Source organism: Harpia harpyja, chromosome 11 (assembly GCF_026419915.1).
Source record: "Harpia harpyja isolate bHarHar1 chromosome 11, bHarHar1 primary haplotype, whole genome shotgun sequence".
Classification (NCBI taxonomy): Eukaryota; Metazoa; Chordata; class Aves; order Accipitriformes; family Accipitridae; genus Harpia; species Harpia harpyja.
Genome location: NC_068950.1, coordinates 10,406,977 through 10,434,566, shown reverse-complemented (window position 1 = coordinate 10,434,566; position 27,590 = coordinate 10,406,977). Strand labels below are relative to the sequence as shown.

At 36.4% G+C, this 27,590-nt stretch overlaps 1 protein-coding gene across 7 annotated transcripts in view; it reads left to right on the top strand.

The window, feature by feature from the left end:
* RALGPS2 (Ral GEF with PH domain and SH3 binding motif 2) overlaps nt 1–27,590 on the top strand; it is a 128,761-nt gene that overhangs the window by 30,905 nt on the left and 70,266 nt on the right. For all 7 annotated transcript variants that reach the window (XM_052800533.1, XM_052800532.1, XM_052800530.1 and 4 more), the window contains 3 exons: nt 638–745; nt 11,577–11,627; nt 18,754–18,837. In XM_052800533.1, the coding sequence (XP_052656493.1) occupies nt 638–745; nt 11,577–11,627; nt 18,754–18,837 (243 nt within the window). The remainder of the gene's footprint in view (nt 1–637; nt 746–11,576; nt 11,628–18,753; nt 18,838–27,590) is intronic.

Here is a 27,590-nt window from a genome sequence, read left to right as displayed (position 1 = left end):
TGTTAATTTTTTGAACCATATTTGTATTTTGCAGGGAAGCTAAATCTTTGTTGTAGATAAAGATTCCTAGAATAATATTCTAGGTTCTGGTATTTTTTGGAAATGTGACTTACTAGCGTTTAAAAAAACCCCAAACCTAAAATTGTTTATACTAAGTGTCTTCAACAGGAACACATATGTAGCACACAGTGTAATTTTTGTAAGTTTTAATGCTTCTAAGAGAAACAGGAAGAGATTGATGCTGTTCTTTGATGTTAACTATTCATTTGGGGTAAACCTTGTCTTTTTCCTCACTGTAGTGGTATTTTTTTCTGTTTGAAATTCAGTGTGACTGTATTGTTGTTGTTATTGTTATTAACTTTCCTGTCAACAAAACTGGAATTTAATTATGCATTGAAATGTAACTGTTGTGTTTTGAGGAACACCTTTGAAATCCATTGAAGTCAGTTTGAGTGTCTGATTTTAGCGGTCTTTGTCAGGAGAAAGTATGTCCTGTGACTGACTTTTAATTGATAATTTGTCCAATAGAAAAATTCTATGAACAGTGATGTTTGAACAGAAATTTTGCTTTTGGGAGTGTCAAAGCAAATAAAGGAGAGAACCGAAATATCATCAGTGTTTTTGTTTGTTTCTGCAGAAGAGTAGCAGCTCTGAATCCTTGAGTGACAAAGGTTCAGCTGAACTGAAGAAGAGCTTTGATGCAGTGGTATTTGATGTTCTAAAGGTTACACCAGAAGAATATGCGGTAAGCAATTCAAGTAATTTTTATTACTTTTTGTGTGAACCTTATGGGCAGCTTCTCCTCTGCTTCTCCATTTCTATGTTTTTTGCCTAACATCTGTTGTCCATGGGTTTCAAAAATGGATCCTGCACTGTAGTTCTTCATTGTCTATATTCTGTTTAATGTCAAGGGATGTTTTTGGGCTGTGCCATCCGGGCATTTTTCACACTTTTATATGTAACATAGACCGAAGATTCTTAAATCTATATGATGCAGCTTAATTCTGATATGCATATTTTAGTTGCAAGAATATACTTGATCTGTACTTGTTTTTTTCTGGACGTTTTAATTTTTAACTCTGTTAATTCTTACATCTAGGGAGTGTTTTCTTCTTTCGGGTGCAGTGGTACAGAATAATGAGTTGGATATCCTGCAGAACCAAGAACAAATGAGTAAAAATGTTTAACCAAAACATTGGGTGATTCTATTTTTTTAATTTTTTTTTTACCCTACTTATAGAGGTTAAGACAACAGATGGTCCCCTAAGTGATTCAAGTATGTTACTAGAAAGATTGCTAACAAGCTATTGCTCTTGCTGCATTTATAATTCAAGTGATGAGATTCATGATGAGTTGTCCTGGGGAGATTATCAAAATGTGGTAGTATGTATCACAAAATATTCCCATTAAATTTGTTCTATTTTTTAATCGTTAATAACTATTTTGGTTCATTATTAATGACTAAATTGATTTTAATGAGCATACTGAAAATTTAAAGTATCTGGAATATGAAGTAGTACTTGCACGTTAAATTCTTCTTGGATAGTTAATGGAATTTATTCCTGACTGAGGTTCAAGTCATGTGGTTCAGGCCTCTTCCTTGCTCAGTTGTCAGGAACAGCTGGGCAATGAATCACCTACTTTTCATGGGAAGATGTTTTTGGGGCTGGCTATCCTTTCAGTTTTATCTTACGATTTCTTTATATAAAGGAAACCTACGTACTTAGGGAATGTGGGGCTAGAGGCATGAATTCAAGTGGAATTACGCATTCAGGCCAGAATAGCTACAGGTTCCTTTGAATGGCTCCGCTATTTAGCCAGTGGTGGATACTGTTGAGCAGCAGCATGGATCACTTAGTCTCTGCGAAGTTGCTGTCACTCACTTGGAGAGCAAATATATATAAAGGTGCTTTGTCTTGTATTGCATTTCAGAATCCTTTTGCTCTACTGTCCTCTACTGTCTAATCCATCTCTCATGTGCAGAAACCTTTTACTTTCATGGGTGTTCTAAATGTTACCTACTTGGTAAATCTTGGTTAGATAAAAATCTTTATTAAAATCCAGTGTTTTTACTGTTTTCATATTATGCCTCAAACTGGGTAGAGTTCCGCTCACAAACAGGAATCTTTTAATTAATTTCACATTACAATTAACAAACCTGTGGTTGTATTTTTGGTTTATACTACCTAGTATAATTTTGCTGTTTTCTCAATTCCCCAAAAGAAAACATCTTCACTCTTAGCCTTCTCCCTTGTGAAGTGTCTAGCTCTTCATATAAGGTTTCACTTACTGTAAATGGATCTGAAATGTCTTAGAGATAGAATTCTGAATAATTGAGCAAAATTGCTGGTAGTCAGTGTTCAGCCCTTTGGCAAGGTTATAATTAATTTCATTTCTTTTTCAATGTTTCTGTGCACAGCTGCACTTCATTAATGTTTGTTTCCCCAGGCAAGTTTATCTGCTTTTCCAGTAGGGCTTGCTTGCTTTGAGTGCTGTCTTTTTCTGATCATTCTTTCTGAAGGCTGTAGAAATAAGTAAATTTGCCAAAAACTTAGGTACCTTGGAGGAGAAGTACCTTTGACCCTTACACTGGTTTGTATTTTATTGCCTATTTCCTTATTCTTCCTGGTTTTAGTCCTACCATAACAGAGAAGTATAAAATCTTCTTCTGGATTTCAGTGTTAATGTGAAGACTACCTGAGTGATGCAGTATGGCCAAGCTCTTGAGGATACCAGCACTGCTGAGAATGCAAAACTGTGTTACTAAGGTTTTCATTATAGTAGTGTGTATGTACCTCTCCGATTGGACTTGGATATGCTACCAATTGCTTTTTCAAAGTAAGAGAAAACTTCTAGTTTGGTGATAGCCCTTGTAAAACGGATGCAGTGCAGACTACTGACATCTGTGACTTAATGAAGGCTGAATTTTGTTACCAACTGCAGAATGAATACTCTTTTTAAAATAATTTTTTTGAAGTGGTAAACTGAGGAAATAATTTGTGGGCTGTGTAAGTACCTTATTCATGGAGAGAAAAGATAATGTGATAAAGCCAGTAAAAAAGCAATAAAAGTAAGTTGCTGCACAAGAGCTAGTTAGACATCTGTCTCATTAATGGTTAGGAAACCTTGGCTTGAATGAAAAATAATTCCAGTGCATAGGTAGCTTAAAGATGAGAGTTAACTGATAAAGTCAACTTCCCAACATCAACATTGGGAAGTCTCATCCTGTACCTCATATGATATGTTGCATTTTGATCAAAATGGGTCACTGTGTACAGCTGGGACAATTACATTTATGCTGGAGAAAGAAGAGCAAAAATCTGAAAGATAATTAAGTTTGAGACACTGGAAATGAGATTCATGCTAGTGGTTTCAGTATCAGTATGACACACACATGTCTTTTCAGTTCTCACTGTGTAAGAGACACGATTGTTATTTCAAAACTTGATCTGTTTAGTCATTTAGTGGGTAAGAGACAAGTTGGACTACAAAAGCTATTGCTTGTAATCCTGTATTTTCAAGAAGCTGCTTACCAAGCCAAAGAGAAGCCCAAGTGTAAATATTTTTGGTGATTTTATTTCCATATTCTTCCCTTTGGCAGTCACCTAACAGTATCCTGAAAGCACAGTTGCTGTGCTGTTTCATGCAATGGTCCTTTGTTTAGTCTTGTACTAACTTTCTAGCAAAAATACGCCAGCCCTTCAAGGGGTCTAGTTTGAACAGTAACGGAAATTATTATTGTAATGTATGTGTAATAGTCTGGTTATATTTTTTGTTACCAACTGGGTGTTGTAAGTTCTTTTTAAGGTTGAAGGCTGCTTTAGAAAGGGCCAAGTTGTAGCTGAAACAGGTGAGATCTATAGGCGTAGCTGCTGCTGTTGCAATTTATAGTTTGCTTTATCCCCCTGCAGCTTACAAAATTTCCAGGGGATGTACTGAATGCCTGAATGTATCATAAATCTGGGGGAAAAAGAATCCCATTCAATGAGTATGAAGTAGGTTACATTTGTTTTCTGCTAAGGATTCTACAGACAGCTTTCTAGCTGTAACTAATAAGGAGACTGTCTCTGTTTTAAATACCTGCTTTTAGGCTGATCACTGCTCACTTCTTTATTAAACGGCTAAAAGCCACAAAACAAGTTGGTGCCAGGATTACCCACTGGTGTCTGGCCCTGCCGATGGAGCCGTTGTGTGTGTACAGGGTAGACACAGTTGCAGTGAATGCTGTCCATTTTCGTTGAAGGGAGAAGTGTGGTTTCAAGTGTACAGGGCACAATTTGTGGGGGAGGGATGTGTTAATGGTGCAGTGGCAGTAGAAAGGGGGGGGCTGATGAGACTGAAAGAAAAAAGGAAAATGCTTGGGGACATGAGCTCCAAATTAAGATGCTGGCGAACCTCAGGTTGAAGAAATATTTATTTTTTTGCTTTACAGTAAATTCTTATTCCGTAGACTGCTACTGTTTAATTATTTGACTGTTTATTACTCTTTGACTCGCTTTTCCATTTTATACTTCAACTTAGCCACTGTGGTGTAAATATTTGAGGTAGAATTAAGGGAAGCGCAGCTGTATAAATCCATTGCTTTTTTTTTCCACCTAGTTATCTAAGAAGGATTCTTTATTCTTTTCCCTAGTCTCCGAAAGTGCTACGAAGTAAGCTCACACTAAGATGTATGTGTATTCCTTTCTTTTTGATTCCAGTTAAGTTTTGTCACTGGATGTTGGAAAAAAGAGTATTGCTTATTTTGGAAACAATACACAAATTTATTTAAAAAAAGTTAAAACAAGAAATTTTTCTCAGAGGTGTTCTTACGGCAGTTAAATATCAAGTTATCTATATCTGAAGAAAGAGCACGAGAGTGAGTTTTGTAAAGGAAGCAGGTCCCAAGACTTCTGGAACTGCATTGTGTGTATAATAAAAGTGCAGAAATAAGTTTTGAGGTGTGTGTGGTTCAACAAACTCATTTTTTGCCCCTTTGAACAGAACAAAAATAACTTAAAACTGGCCCAAGGTTCCCCCCAGGAGAACTTTCTCTCTTGTGTGGGACTCTGGCAGATTCACAGTCCCCTCTGTGAGTTCCTGTGCAGCTACTGGTGTGAGTTGTGCTATGCGGTTCCTGGCAGTAATGTTGGTTTTGGCCTCTCCTGAGGCTGGTTGTCGGTGGATTAGGGAGTTTGAGGCAAGTCTGTCTGTCTGCATCTGAGTGCAGTTTGAATAAAGCGAAGTACTGGGCCCTGAGAGCTTTTGATGAAAAAGGACTTCTGCTTGTATGTGTTCCTGTTAGCTTTATTTTACAGAAGGATATTAAAGAATAAGTATGTTCCCAATGAGAGCAAGAAGCAGCAACTTTATTATAGCATGTAGAGGAACTATTAATGATAAAAGTTTTGGAGTGAACTTTGTGAGAAAACAAGTAGAGTTTCAACACAGGAACTTTAATGCCCCAGTGTTCATTTTGGACAGCAGAATTATTCTACTGATGCAGTGCTTAACAGAGGTTTAGCTATTTTTTCAGTGAGGAAAAGTATTCTGGCAGCCTGGAGAGACAGTGCTAAGCCAAGTTGGAAGGCTTAAATATAATTCCTTCTAAAAATTCAGATTAAGGAACAATTTATGAAGTGCTGCTTGAACCAACATGGCTTCAAGGAAAATCAGATTACGGCAGTATTCTTCAGTAACCAAAATGTAGACATTTTGATTTTTTTCATCTCAGACAGAAAGTTATTTTTTCTTTTCACACTGAGGGTCTCTGTCCAGGAGCTCTGTGGGAAGTGCAGTGTCCTAACAGTAGGTACATGGCAGGAAAACTTGTAGTACAGTAAGTAGCCTGGTAGGAGGATTTCATGCTTGAGAAGGCCTAGGGACTAGAAAGGTGGGATTATAGCCCCAGATCAAATGCAAACTTTGATACAGGAGTGTGGAGAGGAGCTCAATGCAGTGGTGTTAACTGCAACTGGAAGTTCTTAAGTTATAGGTTTTTATGGAAGGAGGGTAATCCATATGTATTCACAGAACAGAGGAAGAATTGGGGAATATTTTAAAATTTCATTTCATTGAGCTTCAGCATATTCCTCAAAGCAGCAGCATACTGAATGTAGTTCTTAATCTCTTGGATGTAAAATTTCTGGCCTGACAGACCTCCCTGAGAGAGAAATAAATTTCTTAATATGTATATGAAGCTGTGTGGTAATAATTTTATTATTTTTAAGTACTTAACTGTTAACAAGTCCAACATTTCAACACTTAGGAGAGCTAAAATATTTTTAAACTTGGCTGTTGGGGACTCTCCCCAGGCAAGGTCTTTCTACTACATGCAAAAGCTCCCATGGCTGTGCAGGGAGGGAAAAATTATCTTCCAACTACCATTCCAGTGTGTTAATTGCAAGATGATAATTCGCTGTTTTTAAAAGATGGTTTTCTTTTGTAGGGTTCTTAAATTGGTTGAGAATTGGGAAATATATTAGTTGTACATTAAAAACATACCTCTTGTAATCATATTCTAGAATTGTTACCTGGTATCTAGGGCAAACTTAAAACACAAAGCTTCCATTCAGCTCTTTCATTGCCTGAGCAATGGCCAGGTTGGATGGGGCTTTGAGCAACCTGGTCTAGTTGAAGGTGTCCCTGCCCATGGCAGGGGGGTTGGAACTACATGATCTTTAAGGTCCTTTCTAACCCAAACCATTCTGTGATTCTGTATAAATGAACTTGATAGACATATCACTTCTGGAAAGGCAGAAAATAGCAAGTTTCCGTATCTTTGTGTAATCAGAATCCTTATTTAAATAAGTAAGAATATGTTCACAGTTTTGTACTGTACATGTAATCCTGGTTTGGTTTTGTTTGGGTTTTTTTTTTTCCTTGTTAAAATCTGTGCAGTTGACAACTCAAAAATTGGAGAGGTTATGGTTGGTTTGCTTCATGTAACAAATTGATGTGAACGCTTAGAATTTTTGGTTTGAATATTAAAACATTAAACCACATTTAGGAGAGGGAGCTATCCAGGAATTTGTATTGGCTGGGTTAAGGAGCTGGAATGAGAAAAGTTAGTGCATTGTATCTCTTCCACTGCAGAAACCAAACTAGTGGCTTTGTTTATTGGGATTTAAATTCCCCTCAACTTGGTCATGGTAGAAGTTGTTTGTTGTTGTTGTTAGAGCTGAGCAATGGCATCTACCATAAATATCATAAATTATTTTTGAAGTTTTGTTGTTTCAAGTGCTATTAATTAGAATGCCAGCCTTTCAGTTGCTTTGGTTTTGACTTAGCAGTGAGCAAGCACCTTTAAAAGGGTAAAAGTTCAGTTAAGTTAGACTGATAAATATGAATAAGTTAATGTTTAAAAAATTCTGTTTTGTCAAAGGTATTTTTAAACTCTTATGTGAGGTACACTGTCATATCTCAAACTCAGATGGCTTCTTATCCATCAGCTTAGGTATTTGGCTATCAGTTGCTTGCCTCTTTTGAATTGTGAAAATGTTTTTAAGTGCTTGGAACTCTTGATGGAAATTGCAAGCTCTCTAAGAAAGGAACCTCGATAAGGGATATTTCTTGAACAAGTGCTCATGTGATACAGTGTTACTGAAGATTGATACTGCATTTAGTGAAAGCAGCAAGATGTGTAAACCAAACAAGCAAAAAAAAAATATCAGCCTAATATCAATGTGATACTAGAAGAAAGAAGTTTCTCTGTTAAAACTTGCTGAGTTTTTTTAGTTGCCAGACTTGTTTTTTTTAATATTGTAATGTAGTTAATAGCAATTTCAAATCTTTTTAGTAATGAACATTAATCTTGAACTTTGGCATTTATGTGGTTTTTCAATGTTAATATACTCATTCAATATCTCCATTTAAATGTATGCATTTATTTTGATATGTGAATTCTGGTGTGAAGCTGTAATAACAGTCTTTGTTTCATAAATATTGGGTATTAATCCTGTTCTAAAGTACTAATTTGTTTAGGAGTCACTACTGAAGCAAGTAACAGTCTAATTTAGCTGAGGCAGCTCAGGTTGATTAAGAGGACAAAGTCTGGAAGGGTGGGAAGAAAGACATTTTTAAGCATTCTTTCTCCTATGTGAACAACGAATCAGTTTCCTGGCTCGCTTTTATTGTACTGTTGTTGTAATTTTGTTTTAGTGAGGAGGATTTGCAGTGAAATGTTAATGACCATTGAAATGCCTGGGTCTTTTGTAAGGATATTTTAATATACCTTATATTCAAATTTTATTGAAGTGCCCATTCTTTTGGTTTCACCTTCCCCACTCTAACCAATTTTCTAATTAATTTCCTTTATTGAGAAGTATAGCAATACATTCAATCAGCCACATGTTTACCTAAAATAATAAATTTCTGAGTAAGCTTGGTGTGCTTTAGCAGACAAACAGGAGACTAGAGATTGAGTTCTATGGCTGGTGTTTCAGGACTGGGTTCTTCACCTTGGAAATCAAAAGGTAGAGTTAACTCTTGCTGTAACGTTTGGCTGCTCTGTGGTCAAGGTTGGATCAGGTGAGAGACATGAATTCACGCTTTCCTTTTGTCCCTGTGTCTTGAGTGTTCTCTGCAGGTAAGAGTGTAATTCCTTGGTGTTTGTGCCTGCACAGCCATGGATGCACGATTAAGATGATTTACAGAACTGGGATAGATTTGCTCTTTCCTGGTGAGTGGGAAGTTTAGAAATAACACACACCCCCAAATATCAGGCAAGTTTGTCCTGCACAGTGGTACAGACTTTCTGTGCAGTATTTAGGTAAGTGCTGCCCTCATAGGGAAGCCCTTTCCTTAGGCATTCTCAATTTATCATCTTAAACTTTTAAATAAGATTTAGAAATAAATATATAAACTTGTGCCTCAAGTCCTTTTAGGATAAGTGTTCTCTGCATCTTGATTATTAGCTTCAAGTCTATTTTAACCCTAGAAATTAGTTAGCCAGATTTTCCCTGCCCCCTTCTTAAATATCATGCTTTTGGAGAAAAATCTTGTTCCCCCTATTTGTTGAATGTCTTTCCCTGCCCCAGTAAAGACATGCCTTGCCTGTTTGGTTCCTCAAAAGAGCCTTATTCATTGATATCTCAAATAAGAGGGCGTACTGTTAAATTGTCAAGATGAAGCCGTATTTGCTTACCCAGATGCAGTGTAACATAACCCAGAATGACATCTATGACATGTTTAGAAGTTTCTAAAGCTCTTCTGTGTGTAATTTAAAGATCAGCGGTACCCTTTACCTATAGCAAAGTGTTGTCAAGCATGTTGTGACTTTTGGCAAGCTGGTACTCCCGTCACTGTCCAAGGGTCCTAGTCCTTTCCCAGATAACCTGCTCAGGTTACGAAAAGGTGAGAAGTAGCACGAAAAATTACCGGCATTGTCTGTGCATGCATTCAAAATCCTTCAAAAGCAAAGTTTTGTTAACGACTGTTGGAATAGTTTGTCTGGGTGTACTTTCAGATATTTTTTTGCTTCCCTTACTGGGAGTGAATTGTTGCTGTCAGTACTTTTTGTGGCAAGATAAAACTACCCCTCTTGAAAAAATGCTTTGTGTGAAGATTTCTGTACTTCTGACCTTGATGGTCTAAAAAATAATGCTGAAAGAGCCTTTAATTTTAGGAAAAGAAATTATTCCTTCAAGAATAAGTCACTTTTTTGTAGGCCTCATAATAAAAGAATAGAATGGTTTCAGTTAGCAACGTTGCTTTCCGTTTGAAAGGCATCTTTTATTTTTGGCAAAAGTTTATTATATTTTTACTGTAGTTGCTATGGGTGCAAGGGAATAGAAAAGTTATGTTGAAGGCAAAGAGTATTTTGGCCTACTATATTCCTGAATTTCCATTCTGACTAATTGCTGCTGCTTAAAACAAACTTTGCTGGGTATATCTGTCTGATATCCTTGATTTCATCTAAACTTCTAAGGTACAGTATGATTTTTGCTGTCGAGACGGTGCAGCTGATGAGTTGTTAAACCACATTTAAAAATGGTAGTTCAGGGTTTCATTTTAAGCTGGCATTTAAGTAGTTTATCAATATTAATGAATGGTAGGTACAAATCATAGGCCTCATACCACATGCGAGTGTTGGTCCTGTTGGTTACAGAACCAAGAACATCTTGTTTATGTGAAAGCTTGTACAGGATTTCTTGCTACAAAGATCTTGAGACATGCACATTTGTGAGTGTATATTGTCTTGTTTGTAGTTGAGTATGTGGATTTGGTTAAATTGGTCTGATTTAATCTCACTTTAGCTCAAGACTAGAAAAATGTAATATAGCTTTAAAATATCATTGTTTGGAGAAGGAGCAGCTGACTAAAGCAGAGCCCAGGAAAGAAAGTTTGTAAAAAGGAAACACATAAAGGGCTTGTTACTTCTATGATGTTGTACTGCAAAATACTGGATGATTGTGTCCAGTGTGTCGGTTACAGAAACTGGGACTGATTTATATCATTTTTTTATGGTCATGTTTGATTGCCAGAAGCCCTATCTAAAAATAGATTTAGAGGTCAAGGAGATGTGCTACAAAACATAGATTTGGTCATCTTTAGCAAAACACATCACTTCTGGTCTCATTGGAACAAGTACTCTCATGAGAGCAGGTGTGTCTCTTTGTACCTGCTTTCTTCAACTGGAACATCGTAGGTAAAATTTTTCTGCAAGGTTGACTTTCTCTGAGAAGCTATTCTGCTATCCAACAATGGCATTCAATGGCAATTGCAATTTGTGAGAGTGACAAACCTGTTGATGTATAAATGGGGGAACCGCCGTTTTCAAGGAAATGGGAATAAAGCTATGCAGCTCGCATCTGAGGACACCAGACAAGGTCCCCAGATTCATTGTTAAAAGGGTATTTTTTGATATCTAACTCAGATGGCACTGGTATTTCTGGGCTACCTAAATACTCTTTGAAAGAGACATTCTTTTTCTTTTGGATACATAGGCAGACAGCAATCCTAAACTATATGCTTAAAATAAGGCTCTGTGAATATGTTTCAAAATGCAAAACCTGGTCTTTGACTCTGTGAGTTCCCCTTTACCCTTTTCAAAGCTAAAAGACATCCCAGAATGAAAATGTACTTACTGGTTCTGACTTGCTGGAAGTGAGATTGCTATATTTAATTTTAACTGTTTCTCTGCAACTGAACAATTGGCTTAGTTATTCAAATATGGTTCAAGTATTGATTTAAAAATTTTAGGGCTGTTTCAGTGGAACGGTGTGAGGCCTAGACTAAGATTCAGAGTTAGAAGAGAAACTGCCCTTGAGCAGCTAAAGTTAGTTCCTTGTATTCTTGGATAGCTTCTTTTACAGTGTTTCTGAGTTCAAGCTCTGACTTGCATATGTAACTGTGGGATTATGCTCCTGAGAATAATTTCTCATAACTTGTTTATTTTAATAAATGTCAAGTTTGGAGCACTTTATTCTCTGGTTTTGCAGGACTGCTCTGTGGTAGGAGCTGAAACCTCTGAAATTAGCTACAAAATGAAAGTCAAATAATAAGAGGAAACACAGCAAGTACAGTTCTTGTGCAGCACAGCAACTTAAAGGAATGCAAGGTTAATTTTGAGCTTGACTTTTTTTTTTTTATTTCAGGGTCAGATAACGCTAATGGATGTCCCTGTATTTAAAGCAATTCAGCCAGAGGTACGTAGTTCCTTAGTTTTATTTTCAAATCTAAATGAAAAAAAGTTATGCCGGTGTATAAATTCTGGAATTGCAAAGTATTAAGTATGTTAATAAATCTTAATTTTTGTCCCAGTTCATACAGCTCCGAAGCAGGTGGTTTTATGATACAAAAATATCTGGAACTAATAGTTTGTTTGAAGAATGAAGTATTGGTATTTAAATATGTTCAGCTAGTGCTAGAGATGAAGTATCTGGGTTTTAATGTTTCTGAATGATAAACATCTTGATTTGACTATTCTGATCATAATGTTTCAGGTTTCAGCTCCTGATACCTCATGTCATACCTCATGCTGTCCTGTGTTTCCCTAACTGGTTCATATCTTTTCTGGAATAAGAAAAATGGCTGTAACAGCATCTTGTATTCAAGATGGGTGTGATCTGTGGGTATATTGGGATACTATATTGATGATTTGTGTTCTCTGTTTTGTTTTAATATAATGCCATGTTCCTTTCTGATTGCAGCCTGACTTGAACTGATGTTTTCAGAATCTTCACAGTGACTATAATAAATGATGAATTTGTTTATACTTATTTCTCTATGATTAGCATTTTCCTGTGGGCACTGTTTTGCACTTGTGAAGGTTTATTTTTCAGTTCATGGTCCACTTTATCAGTAGTGTAGGTTTTTTGGTTGTTTTGGGGTGGGGTTGTGGGGGGGTGGGGTTTTTTGGGGGGGGTTGGGGGGGTTTTTTTTCTTTTGGTGGGTTTTTTTGGGGGGGGTGGTTTTTTTGTTTTGGGGGGGTTTTGGGGTTTTTTTATTCTTCAAAGAGCCACCCGTTTGATCTCTCTGGCTCTTTTTTCTGGGCATCCTTAAAGTCTTTTTGATTGGCAGGATGTTTATCCTGATCTTCTAATAGGATATCTCTTTTTAAAGCTCTTTTCCAAAACTTTAAAGCATTTTGCCCTTTTATCTGATTCTTTTGAATATTTTCCTCATGTGTGTGTTTGTGTGCTTCTTCTTCTGATGTTAAGCATTACTGCTATGCAGGGTTGCCCCTGCCCCCAAACGTTGAAGTTGAATAAGCTCTGGGTGCTTTTACGCAGTGTCTCATCTCTAGTTACACTGAGCTTCAAAGGACTGGATATTGAAAAATCAAAACACCTATTTAACTAGTTAGGATTTTCCCTAATGATCTGCTGATAAAGAAATTCCAGTGCTTGGTCTTGATGGTAGTTTATTCTTTGCAATCTGTTTCTAGCACTGCACAGGATAAGCAGTCAGCTGTCTAACAACCACAAGGAAGCAAGCAAGCAAGTTAGATATAATGGCAGTGATCCAGTACTCCATACCTCATAATTTGTAGCTCTTTTAACACTACCTCTTGTATCTCAGATTATGTTGTGTGAGCAGATCTACAGAAAGTCTCTGGGAGATGAGGAGAAATGTCAAGAAAGTACATTTAATTTTGCTGGCTGTTCTAACTCATTAGGGTAGGCCATAAAAGGAAAAAGCAGAATAAAATAATGAAACTTATCTAAAACCAAAACTGTGAGAGAGTAGGTAAGTGTATCTAAAAAGATATCCTTTTAAGAAATCTGTATGTACTGCATAAGAAAAATTCACGTGATGCCTTCACTGGAAAATATCCATATGAAGAAGGGTAGCTGTTTTGACACTTCTCAAGTGTTTGCACAAAAGCAGTTGAAGGCACTGACAGTGTGTATTATCTGTCCATTAGTGCTCCTTCACAGGTAGACTGAGGTCTGCCATCTAGTATCTGATGTGCCTCTAAATTGTGTTTATTCCCTATGGAAAAGGGACATACAGATTAACTGTCAGGTTAGAAGCAGCTAGTCGCAATTGAAATGCTTTCCTCCTGTTTTGCAGAAGGGGAAAACAAACATGGAACACTTAGTTTGCCTAAAGGTGTCTTGACAGCACATTAATGAAGTGTTGTAGGTTTCTGAGTTTCTTTGAAGTATCTATCAGACTGTGTGCCATACCCATGTCTTCATTCAAGTTGGGAATCTTTACACATACCTTGACGTATGCACTTGAACATTGTTGAATTTGTAATTAGAAAACAAAACAAGTTGAGCTGATTTCACCTGTATAAAAGCGCTTCTAAACTGAGGCTTTAGTGAGTGACTAAAAGGCGTTGATAGAATTTGGTGGGGTTTTTTTTCTATCAATGCTAGTAGATACTCCATTTAGAATAAAATTTCACAGCTGTCATCCACATGCATTGTGGGACATGATGAACAACATCTTTCCCAGTATGCCAAGATTTAAAAACTGGGTGTTTATTATAGATTGCTGTAATTCACCAGCAAATCTTTGTTATACTGGCTGTGAATCTCGGTCTGCTTCCCAAACTCTGTAGAATGAAATATGAATGAGTATTTTCAGCATTTAATGTGTGTTCATTTGTTTTTGCACATAGGGGTTCTGAAAGATTTATTCCAAGATGCTTAATTTTTAAAAGAACTGGAGATTTTTATCATCTTTAGGAAGTGTGTGAGCAGTATTCTTTAAATACCATAGTTTTTCTTGACTATCTAAATTGTGTTGCATATTCATTGTGTTAAAATCTGTTCTTAAAGTATTGTAGGTTTGTTTTTTCAAAAAGCAACATCAGAATTTCATCTTGTTTATCTTAATAAAAACCAGAGCTGAATAACACTTTTTACAGCTATATATAGTAATTTTTCCTTTAGCATCAAAATCAATGAACATCTTCACAGCACAGACTTGTATACTTCAGCCTTTTGCCTCTACCTGTAGCAAATAAATATAATTCTTTCTGCCTATATTCAAATTTACTACAGTTATCGTGGGTTCATGTGTGTGCTAGAGTTCCTACACATCACCCACTACAACTTCCTGTTTCATGCTCAGGAAAAATTGGGACAGGGAGCTTAGTGTAGCCCACATAACTCAGGATTAAGGTACAGTGGATCACCTTACATTTAGGGTGAGCCAGAAGCATGGACTTGAACAGTTACCATGGCTTAGATAGTATATAGTGACATGATCCTCTGCCTGAGCTTCGAGCAGACTGTATCACTCCAAGTGATACTGGAAACCATCTTTCTTCATCATTAAAAATGGCCTGCAAGTTACTTCTGAGAAAAGAAAGTATAAGGAATTACTGTTTCTTTGTTAATTAATAATTAGGGGGTGCAGTATAAGAAATGAAGATAATAAAGAGCATGCCTCTGCTACACAAACTTTTGTCTGTATGAAAGCAGCCAATTTGCATTTTCATTTTTGGGAAGCAAAAACAATGGAGTTCCCCAAGATAATCACGATTTCCATCTATTCCCCATGAATGACAAGTGGTGTGTTGTTTTTTGTTTTCTTTTTCTTGTAGTGGTTGTGGCTTTCTAGAGAGCAGTGACTATAAAGCAAAGAGGAAGTCAAAGACTTGTTCAGTTGTGCTGCTGGTAGCTATGTTAACATTAACTATATGTCAGATGTCCCCTTGCATTAACTTTTATTGGAAAATCTGATTATTTATTTTACATATCTTAATGCATTCTCCAAAATTATTTGCTCATATATACTCACTTTGAAAATCTTTACTGGGTTATTGCCTTTAACTTCTTTATACCTTCTGCTTCACTAGGCTAGGCAGTGGAAAAAAAAATTTGCTTATTCAATATTCACCTCTACTTGTTCTGAAGTTGTATAATGGTTCCACTATTAATCCTTGCTTTTTCTCTCCTCCTTTTTTTGAAACCTTCACTTTGACCCGTATATAAAGATTTTAATGAGAAGCACAGTCTCTCATTCTGCCATGTAGTACAGGTTATAATTTACGTGTTCCTGTAGTATTTTATTAAGGAAAATAAAATTCTATAGATTCAAAAAGGAATGAAAACCAAAATGAGTTATGAAGAAAGTTTAGCTTTTGTATTCTTGATCCTAAATCTTTCAGTCTTGCACCTCATTTTAAATAAATTACACAAAAGAAGAAATTGGTAGTTATAGTAATGTAGCTCTATAATTAAGTTGACTGGCAGACTAAGGAAATAATCCTTGCGAATAGTTCAAGTTTAAAACTCATGGCAGAAAAAGTGAAATTCTAGAGGAAGATCAAAGAAACATGCCTGAATTAGAGTAATGGAATAGGAGGCACTGTCTCTTTAATTAGCAAAGAATTGAGTATTTTTATAGAAGTGTAAGAATGGTTTCTGAATTCCAATTCAGCAAATTAGTGTGCTTTATTGCAGTAGTGTGAGCAGAGTCAGGTCCATGCTCATTAGGACTGTATCATACTTCTCCTAGACCAAATGTGGTGAAGGCAAAAGCCTTGGCAGCTTCTCTTCTGTTGATGGCATCATATATTGCCTGTATACATTTCATCTGTTTGGCTTTAATGGTGGGGAAAAATGCGAAAAACCTACAGTAATGTTGAAGAATATTTTTTGTCCTCTTTTTTTTTTTTTTTTTTTTTTTAACTTGTAGTTTTGGTCGGCCCTGGTGGGTTAGTCTGTATTCTTGCCTGAACTAGAATTTCAGAGTTTTAAACAGTATGTGATATGGTTAATAAGGTACAGTGAAGTCTTTACCGTTTTGTGAGACTGCATGAAAATACATTTCATTCCAAGGTAAGAATGATAATGTACAACTCTTATGTACAACCTTACAGCCAGCCTCAGGCCCAGGAATACAGAAGGTCTTAGGAGAATCTTCTAGGCATGTGTTCCAGGAGGTATTTCTGCTGCCTCATTGCTTAGATTTCTATCTTATTTACTGAAACATTTGTTCTCTGCCAGTCATTGCTTTCTCGCTCCATTCAGATAGGGAAAATCTCAACAAGATTTTTCTGGAGCAGAGGCTTCAGTTGTCTTCTGTCAAAACAGGGAAACCTCTTCTTTCAAATAATAATAATAAAAATATATATACATATATATGGTTCACAGTGTGAGAGTCAGATCTTGCATGTGTGCCCAACTGATATTAGGCCTCTACTTTTGAGCGTACAAATATAAATTTGACTGTAACAGTTAAAACTGTTACTTACATAGTATCTAAAGATTCTTGGGTTTGTTTTTTACTTAAATTTTTTACTTTTAAAAAAACACCTAATGTTTTTAACTTAAAAATTACCATTTCTGTTGCTAATCACATCAGTGCTAATCACCAGCTAAGCCAGGTATGCTTCTGATGTCTGTACTGTGTAAGCCCTTAGATGTAACGTGCCAGGGCAATGGGTAACTTCTGCCTGGAATCATCACTGTTTTTTTTTTTTTACTCAGTGATGAGAATTGAAATAGTACAAGGATGTGCCCTGAATTATTAAGAAATTACCATGCTTTCTTTAAACCTGAGACAGCAACTAATTTTTTTCTGCTGTTAAGGAAGCGTAATTATCAGATGCCAGTAAGGATGAATCACCTTGTATTCTCCTAAGTGCACAGCTTGGTTGTTATTCCAATGGAAACTGCAGCACTGGGAGTTGCTGAGGGGTAGAGAATGTAAACAAGTCTCTTGGATGGGTTCCTTCTCCAATATCCCCCTCTCCTTTGCAACAGGAGCAGCTCGGGGCCGGGTGGTTGTCTTGTGCATAGTCATTGAAGTGCAGCTATAAGGAGATGGGCATGTGCACTCTTGTGCCAAATATGCTGGCGTTTTCCAGGATAGGTTTTGGTGGCAGAACTTCCTAGTGAAATTCGAAGGAATGGCCCTAAATACGAAGTTGGAGACTCTGCCTTCTTCCCAGTGCCTGTGGACAGGAGCATCTTGGAGTCTTCTCTAACAAATACCAGCACGCCACAGACTTCAAGTGGAAGAATTCAAGGTCTCTCTTAACTGGCATAAGACTCTTTAGTAGTTTTGGGACGTTGGTTGAAAGACGTTAAGAAGTTCCCAATTAAAAAACAAACAAACAAAACAAAGAAACCCCCAAAACTTTAGAGCTTAGAATATCCAGATACCAAATTCTTTTAAACTATGACTGTCTTAAATGGTACTGTTATTGATTACATGGTGAATCATCTTGCCTACATTATATGGTAGCTGGACATACGGTGTGATACTGGTTTCAGTACGTAGTTTTCAATGCAGTGATAAAACTGAGCGCTTCAGAGTGGAAGATGTGGAAAGAAAGCATGAATAAATGAAAATGAAAGGCTGTACTTTGCTATTATGCCACTCTAATAATTAAGCTGTCTCTATTGATTATTTTTCTTGGTAGCACTGTGGAATAGGTTGTATGCTGTATATATTTGCATCTATTCTGTATGCTATTGTACATGAATAGAAGAGCTCATTGGTACATTGAGGTTTTTATGATTTTAATTGAAACTGCTTTATTGAAATTAAGTTGTAGTGAGTACCAAGAAAGATAATGTAGTTGCCCAACTTCTAAGTTTTACAGACAAGTAAGAGGCATTGTAACTTGGTATTTGTAAAGCCTGAAAAAGCATTACTCTAATTTGTTAGATTGTTGAGGCCTACAGTTTTTAGGGTGACTTAAGTATAGGAGCTACATGATTATATTTTATTTTTTAAACAGGTCCCCTTGCTCCCTTTTACTCCACAAAACTATTTGCTTAAGTGCTGAGTGTTGTTCAATGTAAAATAAAATTGGCTCCTTTGGAAGGGAAAACTGGAATTAGTGGGTTTTTTTATTGTTGCTGCAAAAGATGACAATCTTAGTATTTCTTTAATGCGACATGTCAAGTTAAAATAATGGGACATGTCTAGATGGAGTTAATAAGGTGTATCTTCTCAGTGGACTTTAAATATCTTCAGAAAGCAATTAAAAACAAAAGAATACGCTGCTCTCCCTAGCTCAGATTCACATTTAAAGTAAGATTTTCTGTGGTAACGAAATGGATCTTGAATTATTTCACTGGTTTCTATAAGAGCTGAATTTAAAAAAAAAAAAAGTCCCTAATCAACAAAAGATTAATTGTAAAAATCTAATCATTCAAAGCAATTCAGAAGTGACACTTGTGGGATCTCAATTTACAGAAGAAATCAGAAGTAGTATAACTTTATGTTTATTACTTCAGTGTATTATTCCTCTTATTTTGAAACTTTTAAGATCTGTTTCCTTTATATGCTCTTGGCTCTGAACATGTGTTATGCATTAATTTAAAAAAAAAAAAAAATTCATCCTTGTTCTCCCAGGAGCTGGCAAGCTGTGGCTGGAATAAAAGAGAGAAATACAGTTCTGCACCAAATGCTGTTGCTTTCACCAGAAGATTCAATCATGTGAGTTATTTTTTTCCAGTGTCATTACATGTACACGTTTAAAAAGTGTGGGGAATTAAGTGTTCTGGCATGTCCCTTTTATTACTGATTACTTGAAAACTTAAAGTATCTTCTATAAGGAATTCCTTATCTTCAGGATATACAGAAAGACCAAAACAGTACTGAAGAAATATCTGTGGTTTTGTTTTAAACAGCAGTTATTGATGAAACAGGAAAATATTAAGGGTTTGGTTCCCCCTGCCTTCCCCCAAATGCTGGCTGTCCTTCACATAAAGACAGAATCATCATTACAGGTTAAAGGCTTACCATACAGGATTTCTGAAGTAGTAATTAGGTGTAGTTTCTTTCTGTGTTAGTTGAGTGTCTTTTCTTCCGTGTAGATGTTTTGTCCCTAGAAATATGAGCCTTTTGTCAGTATAGTTACCTTTTTAAGGTGATTCTGGGTAAATTTTAAAAGTTCCAAAGAATTTTACTGTACGCAACTTGTTCTTTAACTCTGCATTTGGCATAATTTTTCAGGTAGTGTGTTTGAGACTTATGGCTTTCTTACTTAAAAATTTCTCTGTGTAAAATCAACTTTTAAAATAAGGTCAGAATTTTAGCTTTCTCCATAATTAAAGCTGTAGGACTCCAGCTATGTATTAGCCGACCGTCTCAAAACTATGATGCCTTTTTTTTTTAATATAATGCCATATTTTATATTTCAGATTAAGTAATTCTTTTACTCTCATCTCTCCTCTTATAAATGTTTAATAAGGTCTCAAACTTAGAAGCTCTATTCCAGACCTGTCTTCTGTGCCCAGTCTCAGATCTATATATGTCTTTGTTAATCATCTAAAACTCAGACCAAATGTCTAACCTTTTCAGGTTGTCTTTTTTTCCCTCTCAGTTGTTGTGTACTTTCTCACTTCCTGTTATTGCTCACATTCAGGATATGACTAAATCCTATTACTTCTCATTGACAACACTTAAAATATTTCTTAAGCATTTCAGTCATTAGAAGGTTGTCTGGGCATGGTTTTTGGACACTTGCCTGATTTCTCTTCAGTCAACAGGAGAAAAGTTACACCACAAACTTCTTTTGATGATACCATCTATTGAAATCTGGGGGGTTGGGGTTTTGGATTTTGTCGGTGGTTTGTTTGTAGGTTTTGTTGGGTTTGGGGTTTTTTTTGGTTGCATTTAGTTGAAATTTTCCTGATCTAGCTTTTGAAGTTGCTTCTTTATTGGACTATATATCCAGCCTGAGGCTACTTTTACACTAATACTTTTTTACACTAATCTCACTGATATGCCAGTGATTCCAACATTGTTTATTCATGTAAGTTATCTCTTCAAAGAAACATTTTGTTTTGCTGAATGTTCTGAAATGTTTTTGTAGTAAGGGCCATGCTAGGCAGTGTACCTCATCAAGGACCTCACTTCTCATTTGTTATTGTATAATGTACTAAAGAAGTGCGGGAGTTGGCTAAACAAAGTCAACTTCAGACATATTAAAGAATAGGTAAAGTATGCTTAGTAGCAAGAAGGAAAGAGGGGAAACTATCATGGGAATAAGCAGTCAGCTGTCTGCAAACTGACAGTTTGTCATTACAAAACTGCTGTTTAAAGATATTTAACCTGTAAGATATGTTAAGGACTGTCTGGTTTCAGCTGGAATAGAGTTAATTTTCTTCTTAGTAGCTGGTACGGTGTGTTTTGGATTTAGTGTGAGAATAATGTTGATAACACACTGATGTTTTAGTTGTTGCTAAGTAGCACTTAAGGATTTTTCAGTTTCCCATGCTCTGCCAGCAAGCAGGTGTACAAGAAGCTGGGAGGAAGCATAGCCAGGATAGCTGACCCCAATGAGCCAAAGGGGTATTCCATACCATAGGACATCATGCTCAGTATATAAACTGGGGGGCAGTTGGCTGGGAGGGGCGCGGATTGCTGCTTGGGCATGGGTCAGCGGATGGTGACCAATTGCATTGTGCATCACTTTTTTTCTTGGATTTTTTTTGATTAATGTTTTATGATATTCCTTTTCATTGTTGCTATTATTAGTAGTATTAGTATTTTACTTCAGTTATTAAATCATTCTTATCTCAACCCACAAGTTTTACTTTTTTTCCCCGATTCTCCTCCTCATCCCACTGCGGGGGGATTGAGCGAGCGGCTGTGTGGTGCCTAGTTGCTGGCTGCGGTTAAACCACGACAAGGACAGAAGGAAGGAAGGTTTGCCTTGTACAGCTGGCCAGAACCAGGAGGAGATACCTGTACTTTTAAAAGTAGCTGTTAAAGATCTTAAGTGTTGCTAAAATGCTAACTCTGTTGTTAAATAGTGTTTAGAAAACTTCTAAATAACAGTATTTTTAGATTAACATGTAGGAATTCCATCATGCCAGCAAAATCCTATTAGTTTATTATTGTAACTCTATCTCAAGTCTCCCATTTTTATTAATCTTAATGACTTTTTGTTTTTTGTGACAGTTTCAGATTTTAAATTTTGTAAAGAATGTTTCTGTATTTTACGCTGTGGAACATTTGTCAAATCTGTTCACTGTATTATTAATTGATGGGTGATATTCTTGTTTTTGTCAGTCTTAGTTTTTATAAAAATCCATACAAAACTGGCTATATGCATACAACAAAGACAATAAGGAGAATAAGACGCTAGAAATACTTGCCTTCTGGTAATACATTTGTTCATAATAGTTGGTAGTCCTGTTTTCTTGGAAAGCATTCGTAGCTGCTAAAGGGAGCCTTACATATTTTCATTACCCTGGAGTGCATGTTAGATAGTTGTTGATAGTCACTGGCTATTTCTTCTGTCTTAATTTCCTTTTTCTACTATGCTTCCTTTCAAGGAACTGTTATTTTTGATTGAAAGACAGGTCAATTTGAAAGAAATTATAAAACTAGGTGACTCTCAAAGCACTCTAGCGTCTTTGAGCTTGTTCAGTGTGTTTCAATGGACTAACAGACCTACGTTGCTGTCTATATTTTTTCAGTATGGTAAAGGAGAACCTTGAATAAAATGCAGCACTCGGCCAACTGCTCAAAGCCAGTCAATAGAACTTCTTGTACTGTTTCTCTCCCCGCTACCTTCCCTTTGGCTTTGCATCTGAAGGCCTTGCTAGAAATGATGCAGTCAGAAAGGGACTAGGACTTATTTATGAACTCTCCCTTTCTGCAGCTTATTTTTGGGGAATGCTAGAAAAGCAATGAACATACAAACAAAATATATTAGCTTTAAGATAGATGTCATGTCAGGTGGTCTGTGGTTCTCTTTGGATGTTATTGTATTGCCATTCCATATAGTGCTATGTACACAAATATAGTTTTAGTGGGCATGGATGATGCTTGAACTCGATGATCTTGAAGGTCTTTTCCAACCTAAATGATTCTATGATTCTATAGCTGTAAATTTTCTTGTCATAAGGTTTAGGTGTGCAATTAAGCCTCACCCCATTTGTGTGCTTTCTCTACAGCCATAAAAGTTGGATGTGCCCCTCTGTCAGCTGACAGGTTCCTTCACCGAGAATATCTTTGCTAATGATTTCTTAAGAGCCTTCTTAATGTCTTGAAAATTATGTTTTCAGTCATCTTTAAGCTCCAGTGAAGACCTGTCCATCTGACAGGATCTGTCCCTGGCTTTCATTTCCCTACTGGGTTTCAGACGTTACGTTGTCTGCTACAGAAGATTCCCCTGGATGCCTGTTATTGCTGCTTTTAATGTCTAAAAGAAATACGTTGCCAGTAATCCTGAACTGTGCTTGGGACACCCTGAAACAAGAACAGTGGCAAGATCTAGAAGCCTGTCTTTGCTGTGTCAGTGAGTTTTGTGGAGTCACCAGTGCAATCAAGACAGGCCAGTTAGGGGCTCTGTTCCATGGATTATCTCCCAAGAAATGAAAAAGGGTCCTTTTTTTTTTTTTTTTTTTTAACAGGCAGCCAGTAAGTACTTGAAGCCTTTGCAATTCACCATTAAATCACCTGGAACAGGACAAGTAGCTTCTCTTTCTGTTTTACACATTGTCAGCACCATCACATTCATATGTTGCAGTCCTTAGGCTGTCTTTTGGACAGTATTTAAAGCCAAAAGATTTGAAGGCACTTCTAGGTCGTCTTTCCTATTTCTTTTTTCTCGTTTGTTTCTGCTTTCTTTAAGGTGTCATCTCTAGGAGAAACTCTGCCCTGAAAAGTCAAAGAATAGGTAATAAAAAGGAAACAAGTCCAGCTATTTAACATCTGCTCAGATGCTGGGTTAGTTTGCCTCTAACCAGTTTTCTGAGAAACTGCTGCATGCAGCTTTGTTGGCTGAGGAACATACCATTTGCAAGAAGCTCTTCCAAGAAGTTTGCATCAGCCTTTATTCTGGCACCAAGGAAAGTAATCAGTCTTACTTTCATATAGCGGGACTGGAGAGGGGAGGGGCAAGTATTGTTTCAGTCGCAGGTTCCTATTCATGTTAGTACCTCAACTTTTGACTTACTGAGACAGTACTTTGGATAACTTCTGGTGTCTTGTGGGCCTGCGGTTCCAAATACATCATTGCAGAGGACTTGCTCATTCCAATAGTAATGCTGCATTTAGATTCACCATCCTTCAGGAGCAGTGAAACCCAAGAATTCCTATGGGGTAGGCAGTGGCAGCTGGGAATAAGAGTAAGCAATATTCATCTTCCTTGCCTGGTTTGCCTTCTCAGCATTCAGTTCTTACCCCAGGTGCTTGCTCAGCAGAGTGTAGTTCCTGTTGGGCACCTGCCCCACTTACCTGGGGTTTTCTAATGCTTAGACCTGAAATAAGTAATGAGGAAAATCATTGTGACTTTTGGCTTTATCAGGCATGAATACATTTCATCAAACTTTTGTTAACCTTTGAAATTTCATTGTGTTTAAATTATGCATTAAATTATGCTCTTTCCTTTTTCCCCCAACTTGCCAAAAGTAAACCATGAACAGCTCTCACTATGTAAGTAAAGAGAATATTAAATCACTAACAGCTGCTTCACAGCAAATTGATCTGCTGATAGCGTTTTGGAAACAGTAATGATTATGTGCAGTTGATTGCAGTCCACTGAGAATGAAGTGGTGTATTTCCAGCATTAGTTATGTGATAATTATATGTGGTGCCTGTAAAAACAGATCGAGTTCAGGGAAGAGAAATCAATTGAATCATTCTATGCCAGGATTCTTTTATTCTTGAAGAATACATTGCTACATGGTACTCCATAGATCTACACATCTACTATTAAGTGTTGTTCTTAAATATCTAATTTCTTTATGTAATTTTTTTGAAACTCTGATCTCTGCCTTTTTCAGCTTTCTTCTGAAAGTTAGTTGTATACTTGCATACTACTGTTGTAACTGGTAAATCTGTCAGTGCAAAATTGTCAAGTTTGTCTACTTACTAAACCATTGTTATCTACCTTTTGAAAATAAGTGTTTATCAAAAAATTTCAAACAAGAGGTGTGTATTTTTTTGAAGATTGCTCTTAAGCATTGATATGAAAATGTTTCATAGTTTATGTAAAAGTAATAGTTGCTTTCCTGGTTGTACAATTATCTGTGTTAACCTATTTCTTGAGGTTTTTATTTAAATGGCAGTGGAGCTGTGCTGCCACAGAGAAAATATTAGAGAAACTTGTCAACTAGATTCAATATACTGGAACAATTTTAAAGCAGAAGATCCCACTTGAAAGGCAAATTTTGTTTTACAGACTCTGTGAAACTGTTTTGGTTTGGGGTTTGGTGGGGTTTGTTCAAACTAGTTGCAAACATGTAGGAGAGGAAGTTTGTCTTGAATATTGTAGTGTTGCAGTAAACTGTGATAGTGAAATTTTATTAGGATTATCAGAAATTAAAAAAATGGGGTGGGGAAGAGGTTAGTGTGCTTCCTTTGGAAACAAAACAAAGACAGGGATTCCACCTTAGCTGTAATGATGCAAGGTCAGTACTGCCTGGTTTACATTACATGCTTTTTGTGTAGCATATCAGAATGTTTTTAACAGATATTTTCAAGAATGATCCAGAAACTCTATTAAAGAGAGAGTCTTGAATTTGCTTATCTACTAATTAGCACAAAAAGCACAATTAGTTTTGGAACCAATGAGTATGAACTTAAAAGAACCAGTATAACAAAATTAGTGTTTCAGATAAGGGAAACATAGTTTAAGCTTTTTAAATTATCCCGTGATTCAAGAACAGATATGTTTAAAAGTTATGCATGTTTTTCTAGGTTGACCTTAATAGGGAAGAATATAAATACATAAATATATGTCTTGAACTGGTATCAAAGGCATTGATGCCCAAAGGCTGTGGGTCATCTAACTGATTGATATTGGTGGGACAGTGTGAGAAATAATAACATTAAATGCAGTGAGAGAGGACTTGAAGCAAAATAACCACAAAATGTGTATGGAACAAATATCTATGATTTACATGAAGAACAAACCTGGATAAAATAAAAAAGTGGCCTATTGAAACAAAAGGGTTTATTAAAATTCTTTGTTTTTCAGTATTTGGAATACATTAGTTTATGGTGCTAAAGATACCAGTGAATAGACAAGACCAGCCAAACCCCAATGTTAATGCCAGTAAAAACACATCAAAGAGGACTGGAGGTGGTTGGAGTGGAAATGGTTAAATGTGTTTAATTCTTTATCCCCTGCTTACTCTGTCATTGAAGGGACTGGATGGCTCTAAGCTTCGAAGAAAGTTTTGCATTTTGTTTTGGTTGGGTTTTAGTGTAAGAGCTTGGAAGTGTTGAGACTCAGTCTGGCTGGGACTGGGACAGTAACCAGGCTTCCTTGAGTAAACAAGAGTACTTGTGTGGCACAGTGCTTATGTCACTGTGATACTGATGAACGTTCATAGAAGTCAGGGCCAACATAGTAAATTGTTTGGTTTTTTTCATCCTTATGAAAATGATTGAGCATTGCTCTGTATTTTGAGCAAGTGTTTCATAGTCTGGCCTACTGGTAGCAGTCTCCTGTTTCATTGAAGTTCTGTTAACTTGAGACTGAAGAGATTTGGGATTTTAAGGCACAGCAATATGTGTGTTATCTCTACCTGATTTTTTTATGATACGAAAATCTCATGTTAAAAATTTTAATTCTCTTAATCTTCAAAGGGAAAGCATCTCCTTAGAAACTTGTTCATCAGTCAAGGGAAAAGTTGATTTTCTCAAGCTACAGCAGAACATCAAACTGAAGTTTATCTTTTTTGATGATATTTTGAAGTACTGTCAAATACGTCAGTATTTATGCATTCAGTACTTCTGTATTTTACAGTAATGCTGTTTGCACAGAACCATTTTTTTTATTTGTCAGGGTAACAGTTTATCTGGAGATACTTTGCTTTAAAAAAAAAAAAAAGAAAAGAAAGAAAAAAGAAAGGAGGAAGAAAACTGTGCTCTCTGGCTAATACAGCCTTAGACAAACAGACCAGAGGAAAACAGTTCTTATGCAAGATGTTTGTGGGGTTTCTTGGTGGTTTTTTGTAATTCTTCCATTTTCCGGTTCCAAAGAGCTGTTGTGTTTTGACATTCTAGTTCTCATCTGATCATTGTAACATCACTGAAAATCTAGTAATTTTGGAGGAGCAGATCTTCTTGTGCTATTTTGTATAAAGAGCGGTCATACTGTACAAAGTGAAACAGGATAATTCGTTTTTTTTAATTGAAATTTTGGGCAGGAACCTGAATACGTATGCAATGTTAGCTTACAAGAAGTAGTTTAGCATCACTCAGTATGACAGGTTGAAAGATGTTTACGTATGAGAGCATAAATTTCTTCATACTCTGTTTTTAGTAGTTTTGTAAATAGCAGTCCTGCTGTATCTTGCTAATCATTCATTTTTTCCTCACTTGTAGTGAATATATGAATAAAAGCTACAGAATTTGTTACCATTTGCTAATTCTTTGCTACTGTTTTCTTAGTTATCAAGGTGTTTATTTTCTATCATTCTTCTTTGTGCTAAAGTGTATGAGAGCAGAGGACATGGGGGGAGCAGAGGAGAGAAAAGATTAGATAGAATTTAGACAAGTTAACAAAACATTTTCAAAGTATAGCTTTTATGAGGCATTCATGTAACTGTGCAATGCATTAGCCATCCTTCATACCATACTGAATATAACAGCAGTTTTTATACAACAGTGAAGTTAGTCCTATAAAACTTAAAAAATAACTGTGGTAGTGTGCTGTATATTAGCAGGAAATTGGCGTAGCCAACAATAAGAGTACAAACTATAAACTCTAGTTTATAGTGGAGGCTTCCTACCTTATGTTCCAGTTTTGTTCGGATGATATCAGTCTGATTATGATGTTTATTCAGAGGTGTTGAGAATTTGGAAGTGACAGTAAACTGTAGTTGAAGCTGTTCAACCTGTCTGAGAATTGGATAGTGCAGCTTTGAAGCTGTGGAAAAGCAAAACCAAAGGATATAACTGAATTTTATGTTTTATATTCCTTCATTTCGTAGACTCTCTTAATAAAATTTTGTCATGATTTTCTTTTGGTAGAACTTTGTTTGACGTTTGAAAGTTTTGCCACTTGCTTTATGTCTGTGAGATCTCATCCTCAAACTTAGCCTGAAAACGGGTCTGTTTGCATAGATTGTGTAGAACTGATTCTGCTGAGGGTTTTTTGAGATGTACTGGCAGCAGAAGAGTTTTCCTTATTAGAAAAACAGATCCCAATGTCTTTGTACACATCTAACGGATGTGACACGTTTTTTAAAGACAAGTTCTAGCCACCCACACACTGAGAA